The sequence below is a fragment of the Psammomys obesus genome, unplaced genomic scaffold (genome assembly GCF_907164565.1).
Source record: "Psammomys obesus unplaced genomic scaffold, mPsaObe1.curated_primary_1811, whole genome shotgun sequence".
NCBI lineage: Eukaryota > Metazoa > Chordata > Mammalia > Rodentia > Muridae > Psammomys > Psammomys obesus.
This window is the reverse complement of record NW_026593286.1, coordinates 16834849-16841767: the sequence shown is the minus strand read 5'-3', so window position 1 is coordinate 16841767 and position 6919 is coordinate 16834849. Positions and strand designations below refer to the sequence as shown.

Sequence of the window (6919 nt, the reverse complement as noted above, 5' to 3'; positions counted from 1 at the left end):
TCCTTCCTGTCTCTCTTCCATCTAATGCCTGAGTTTCGGGGCAACCTCGTGGGGAATTTGAACTCAGCACCTCCTGACCGAAGCAGACTCTAACTTTTCGAGAAAGCGAATGTGTGTAGAAATGGCATTAAGGGGCTCACAGAGGAGAAGAAAACTCTGAGGGTTTATAGTTACAGATCTGCCTTTCCCAGAGCTTGGAGGGGTGCTGCTGTGCCTCCCCTCTCATCCCCTCCCTCTGTTCTCCATTCCCTCTCTCCTCCCACCCCCCCTTCCTTTCCCTGCCCCAGTGCAGACCCAAAGCCCAGTGCAGGCTGTGCAAGTCACCCAGGAGCTAACAATGCCCTACTAGCCCAGCGCTTTTTCAAACTCTTGTGCTTCTCAAATAGACCACCAGAGGGCGTTCAGAGTCCAACTTGTCTATTGATCGATGGCTGCAAGAGGAGCAGGACCTCTTGGGAATCCAAGAGCAGGGAGCTCCAGTGGACTACAGGAAGCAGAGAGACCCATGGACAGCTTGGGTCAAACCGCTCAGGTTTCAGGATGTCTGGGACCTCTAGACTGACCAGACCTAAGACTGGGGCTCCAGGTTATGTGTGTCTACCATGGCCTGGTCCTGGTAGGGTGTTCTGAATTGAGATGGGATGAGATGGGTATCATCCTCTATGAAAAGCAGAACGGAACAAGTGATATGAACTGACACCACTCCAGGCATTTCAAAAAGAAGGCAAGATGTAGGTTAAAAAAAAATAAAAGGCCGTGGTTAAGTCGGCTAAGCAACTAACCTGTCTGGCCCAATGACCCCATCACAAAAATTAGGCCGAGAGCTTGTGGTAAGGTCACACCGCAGACTACAGTCTTTGTGGAGAGGGGTTTAAGAAAGGGTTTCCCTGTGTAGCCCTGGCTGTCCTGGAACTCTTTCTGTAGTTCAGGCTAGCTTCAAACTCAGAGATCTGCCTGGCTCTGCCTCCCTCGGCAGGGATTAGAAGTGTGTGTCGCCATGCCCAGCTCAACTGCAGCTGACTTGCTAGTCACATAGCAGCCCTCCGCCTTCTACTACCCAGTCCCAGAAGGGCCTGGGAACTCCCTAACTTGAGGGGTGATAATGCCGAACAGGAGGCGTGGGTGGAGGTCAGGAGCCTACTCCTCTTTTAATGGTTCTGCTCAGCGGTCTTGTGCTGCTGCCTGAGGATGGAGTGAGAGACGGCGCTCAGAGGTGCCCCCTAACTTCCCCTCCCCTGCCTTACCCAGCTGCTCAGCCCCGAGGCGCAGGCAAGGTCCCCTGCTGGCCGAGGGGTGGGAAACATGTGGTACTTGGGCAAAGGGGAAGAGCACAGAGGCACCCCAGATGTGTGTGTGTGTGTGTGTGTGTGTGTGTCTGCATTAGGAAAAAAGCTGAACCCAGGCAGACGGGTTAGGAGGCCGAGTGGGGCGCCTAGCATGAGTCCGAGGCCAAGGGCTTCCAACTCATCTCTCTTTCCCTTTGAGACCTACACATTAGGCTGTGAAAGGATCGAGCTGCTTCTTACCTTGCTGAGGCAGGCACAGCAGGATGGAGGGACCCCTTCTCCATCTAGAGCATCTTCCCTCGCTTCTTCACCGAGACCAACTCCACCGGCCGAACATCAAGACAGAGCAGGACTAGACTGGGCTGGGCTGGGGCTATGAGGGTCCCACCTGTTCTCACCCTGTGCCTCCTCCAGCCGGCCCTCCCTCCAGGAGACCTCCCCCAGAGCTGCCACAGCTGGAACCATTCTCTGGCTGCCTTTCATCCTCCTAGCTTCCCACCCCCACCCTCAGTGGCCCCTGTAATTGTGGTCTCTGGCAGGCGGCTGCGGGGGCTGGGGCTGGGCTGAGGTCCAGGGCCCAGGGCAGGTCTGAGGTGGAGACTGGGGGCTGCTGGTGCTCATAGAGGTTTGGCCAGGACATGGGCCATCCAGGTTAGGCCCTAGATGTGTCCTGTCTTTGGGCTTCGTCTACACAGAGGCCAAAATTTGTCACTTAAACACTTGGGCATTGCTAGGGGCTAGACCCAGGATGGGGGCTTAGGCTCTAGGCATCAGTATTTGCCTTCTAGAGTTTCCAAAGAGGGAAAAAATCCTGCTAGGTCCGGTGCACTTCTGTGTCTCATGAATAGCATGAGTCCTGCAGTAGAGACCCTTCTTCTCCCTCCCCAGAAGGAGCCCAAAAGGAGACATAAACAACTACTCTGCCAGGTCAACAGTGAAGGTAATCTCCCCCAGACATTTGGGAGCTGGATAGAAATGCAGATTCCCTGATCCAGTGTCTCAGGACCAAGAATCAGCATTCCCACAATGCTCTACCCCAGGGGATGCATGTGTTGCTTCAAGTGGTAATCATTCAGGTGAACACTGCCTGGGGAGCAAGGGGGTTTGCACTTTGTGTAAGGCCGCATTGCCTAGGTTTGGGTAGGGTCTATACCTAAACTGTTCTGGGCCTCAGTTTCCCTAAGAGTCAACCAAAACTTGGTTCTCCAGCCTGCAGATGCCTATCCTGAGCTTGTGCCTCCTTTCTGTGTTGGGGTGGACTCTACTGTAGGGTGAAGTAGTCCATGTTTCTGCATGGTGGGAGAGAGTTAGGAGGGCAGGGGGCAGCTAGGGTCAAATAAGGCTGCGACGACACAGGCTGGCTCCTGCCCCCGGCTGTTTTCCTGCTGTCCAGCCAGCCAGACTGCTCCTCATTGTCCCACCCCAACCCCCAGCAGCCCCAAGCTCTTAATTCCTGACAGCTGCCTGCCATGGCTGCCGGCGGCAGAGATGAGGGAAGGAGGAGTGTGTCATCAGCCTGCAGCCCTTCAGGCCACCACCCCCACCCCTGCCACCTGACAGTCTGGGGGCAAGAAAGGCACCTCCCCTCCAATTCTCAAAGGATGGTCAATTCCTGGAATGGGCCCCTTTTGTCTCTGGGCCCAGAGGGTATGACAGTTATGTTCTGAAGCCAGGAGGGATTCTCTTCAGAGAGGGGGGGCTATTGAACATGAGGGATGTGGGTGTGTAGAGCCGGAGACTTGTGCCCATTTCACAGAGGACGATGCCGAGGACACAGCAGGAGTCGGGCTCACTGTCAGGACCCAGATTGGAACCAGAAGCAGAAGGCAGAGCCTCCGATTCTGGGGCCCTTTTCCTGGTCTACTCTGCTTTACTCTGAGTCTACAGACTCCTGCTCTACTCTGAGCAGGGACCAGTGTTCAACCATCCGTGTGAGAGAAGAAAGGGACCCCACAGGACCATTCAGACAGCCCCTGTAAGACCAGTACCAGAATCCACACATTTCAAAGCATCCCTGGGCAACAGCAACCTGCTGTCTGTGTAAGGGACACAGCTGGTGTGGTGGTAATAGGGTCGGGGCAACTAAATCCACTTTAGTCCTTTGGCTAATTTGCTTTTAGACCTTATACAAGTCATGAAGGTCTCCCGGCCTTCATACTTCCTTGTGAAATAAAAGAGAAGGGGAGCCGGGCCAGTGGCTCATGCCTGTAATCTCAGCACTAGGGGAGGCAGAGGCAGAGGCAGGGGCAGGGGCAGGGACGGGGGCAGAGGGATCTATGTGAGTTCAAGGCCAGCCTGGTTTACAAAGTGAGTCCAGGACAGAAACCCTGTCTCAAAAAACAAAGCAAAACAAAAACAAACAAACAAACAAACAAAAACAAGGGGAAGGGGCTCGGAATAACATGTTCTGGACGCACAGTTCTGAATCAGAAGGTTCGCCAATCCCTGCTCCCAGCTAGAGCCATACCATGGCACCTAGGTCCTCCCCCCCAAAAAAAAACAAAAACAAACAACTCAAAACATTTACTAGAGCCCTGGCCCTTTTGCTGACTAGATGGGGTGGGCTCCATTATTCATTTCATAAAAGGGACAGAGGATGACTCCAAGAGTCCCTGTGGAAGGTCACAGAGCAAAACAGCGGGTAAAGCCAGAGGCTGCTAAACCCCTTCCTGGGACCTCCACACACACCTGTCTCCCTGGGCAAGCAGGGGGAAGTCCCTCCTTTTGCAGGAAAGGCAAAACGGAGGGGGCTCTCCCCTCCAGCCCCGCAGGTGTGTGCTGGGGTGCAGCTGTGTCTCAGTGTTTCAGCGGGGCACACACGACTCAGGTTAACACACAGACCAGCGCCCCACAGCTCTAGGTGCCAATCGTCAAGACGCCAGCGCCTCTCACCCCTTCACCCTCTGCACGCGCTCTCCTCCCCCTCCCCTCGAGCCAGCCCTAAACGGACTCAGTGGCCCCGGGGACGCGAGCACGCCACCCCCTGTCGTGACGTCAGTTGGGGTAGAACCCTTAGACACCACATGGAGGGGGGGGGAGCAGAGCTCCCTGAGCCAGGACAGTCACTCTCCGGGCGGCGGGGCTGGGCCAGACGGTACCGCCCCCACCGCGCCCGCCTCGCACACCCTCGGAAGCGCAGGCTCGCGGCGCAGCGCTGTGTGTGTGTGTGTGTGGGGGGGGCCGCTCCCCAGAACCTCGGTCTCCAGTCCCCAGCCCGCTGTACCTCCGGGGGGCCCCCCTTACCCTCTAGAGGCACCAGGAGTTGTCGCAAGGGGGCCTCGGGAAATTCCCTGGACCCCTGTGCCAGGAGGTGCCCGGTTCGCCCGCTCCCCATCCACCCCCCCCCCCCGAGGGCGGTGCCCGGGGGCGCTGCCCCATGGAGCGGGGAGGCGGGCGCCTTCTGCTGCGGGCGCCGTGACCTGAGCAGGAGCTGTGTGTCGCAGCCACCCCACCCCTGCCGATCATGCGCCGGCGACCCTGGCTCGCCAGTCCCACTGGGCTGTGAGCCCCCTACTCCCGGCCTGTCACGGCCCGCGCGCCATGGGCAGCGCCCACCCTCGCCCCTGGCTGCGGCTCCCACCCGGGCCCCAGCCGCGGCCTGAGCTCTGGGCGCTCCTGTTCTTCCTACTGCTGCTGGCTGCCGCCGTGCCCAGGTGAGCCCTCACCTCATGCTCCGCCCTCTTGGAGAGCTAGGACCCCCGGGGACCCACTCCGGTGCTCTTGCTGGGAGAGGGAGCCTGGAGTGAGCGAGGAGACAGGTTCACGGAAAAGTGCTGATGTCCAATCAAAGATAGTGAGCTACCTCCAAGGAAGAGGTTGGCCTGGTGACAGGATATGGGCAGTCCAGGTCCAGGATAGGGAAGGGCCCAGGTGAGTGTTGGTAGCCAGGTCGGGAGGGGAGGAGGTGGGTATTCAGGGAATAAATGCCAGTTAGGAGTTCTTTCTGCCCTGGGGGCAAGGCACCCCCATTCCAAGAGTAAGTTCAAACGGCCTCGTTCCACTTCCCAGATCAAATCCAGACAGGAGCAGGAACAGGGTTTGGAGGGGATTTCCCTATCGCAAGTGGGGTCAAGTGAGAGACCGATGCTCTGTGTGTGTGTGTGTGTGTGTGTGTGTGTGTGTGTGTGTGTTTCCACTAAGCCGGGTTGGCCAATGTACGTCGGACAAGAAGCGTATGCGTGACTGTGCCTCTGTGTGTTTGTAACTGTTGGATGAGGTGTGTAAGCGGTAAGTGCTCTGGGTTTCTGCATCCACCATGATGTGTGCAGAGGCATGTCTGAAGAAATGCCGGTGGCTGAAACACAGCTTCGGGGTAGAGCACCCTTTGAGGCATCTGTGCCTGGGGATGAACCTCCAAACTACTAAGTGCATGCATTTACCTCCTTGGGTGTGCAGCTGGGTGGGTCTTGCTGGAATGGATGGGGAGAGGCATGTATTCTTGGCCCAACCTTAAGAACCGGGAGTTGGGGTAGAATGATTATGGCCTGTGGGACGGAGTGTGTGTTATTAAACAGGCCCTCACAGTCTCCCACAAAATGCTTATCCACCCCACCCCATATGCCCGCAGGTCAGCACCCAACGACATCCTGGGCCTCCGCCTACCCCCAGAGCCTGTGCTCAACGCCAACACAGTGTGCCTGACACTGCCCGGCCTGAGCCGGCGGCAGATGGAGGCCTGCGTGCGTCACCCTGACGTGGCTGCCTCGGCTATCCAGGGCATCCAGATCGCCATCCACGAGTGCCAGCATCAGTTCCGGGACCAGCGCTGGAACTGTTCCAGCCTGGAGACTCGGAACAAAGTCCCCTACGAGAGTCCCATCTTCAGCAGAGGTAGCCGCCCCCTCGTCCCAAACTTTCTGCTTAGGACCTGGACCCCAGAACTTGCAGGCTGTCCTTAATGAATTCTCTAGGCGATAGAAATCTCCTTAGACCCTGTTGCTTTCTGACCTCAGAGAAGTATTGGGGGGGGGGGGGGAGCAGAAGCGTCTCTGACTGAGGGTACCAGCTTCCACACCTGAGCACTAGACTGTTGCCTTATCCCCCTCTGTTACTCACCTCATGTTTTTTTAGACCCAGAAAATATTCCCGTCACCTTCCTCAATTTACCCTTTACTTAGTAAGTGACCTTAAGGTTGGAGAACCTTCGAGGGAGAAGGGTAAGGAAAGAGAAGGTGAGGACTTCCTGTCACTTGAGGCAAGCAGGGGGTGAATGGCCTGTACTTCAGAGGCTCCAACTGCTGGGGCAGGGTCCTGGCCTACGTGTCATTCCCACCCCCACCCCCAGCCCTCTCTGAATCAGAACTCTGGTGTGTGCCTAACAGCATTGTCAACCCAGTGCTCTGAGGAGCCCGGTCCTCTATCCCCAACATCTGGACGACCCAGGCCCACCTAGACCATCCCTCACAGTTTCTTTCCTCAGCTGCCTGTCAGGGCAGCGAGGGGGAGGGGGAGATCCGGTAGCCCTGGCATCTTAGGGTTAGAGATTCTAGATGGTAGTGGAGGAGGAGGGGCACAGACTTAGCCTCTTGGGCTTCTGAGGGGAGCCAGGCTCTAATGTACCCAAACTTCAGAAAGAACCTAATCAGGTCTTTCTTTCTTTCTTTCTTTCTTTCTTTCTTTCTTTCTTTCTTTCT

At 56.7% G+C, this 6919-nt stretch overlaps 1 protein-coding gene across 1 annotated transcript in view; it reads left to right on the top strand.

Annotated features, from left to right (window-relative positions):
• The first annotated feature begins 4826 nt into the window (after positions 1 to 4826).
• Positions 4827 to 6919, top strand: part of Wnt10a (Wnt family member 10A) — an 11173-nt gene continuing 9080 nt past the window's right edge. Inside the window, exons 1-2 of the mRNA XM_055616934.1 lie at positions 4827 to 4939; positions 5854 to 6116. Of these exons, the coding sequence (XP_055472909.1) occupies positions 4827 to 4939; positions 5854 to 6116 (376 nt within the window). The remainder of the gene's footprint in view (positions 4940 to 5853; positions 6117 to 6919) is intronic.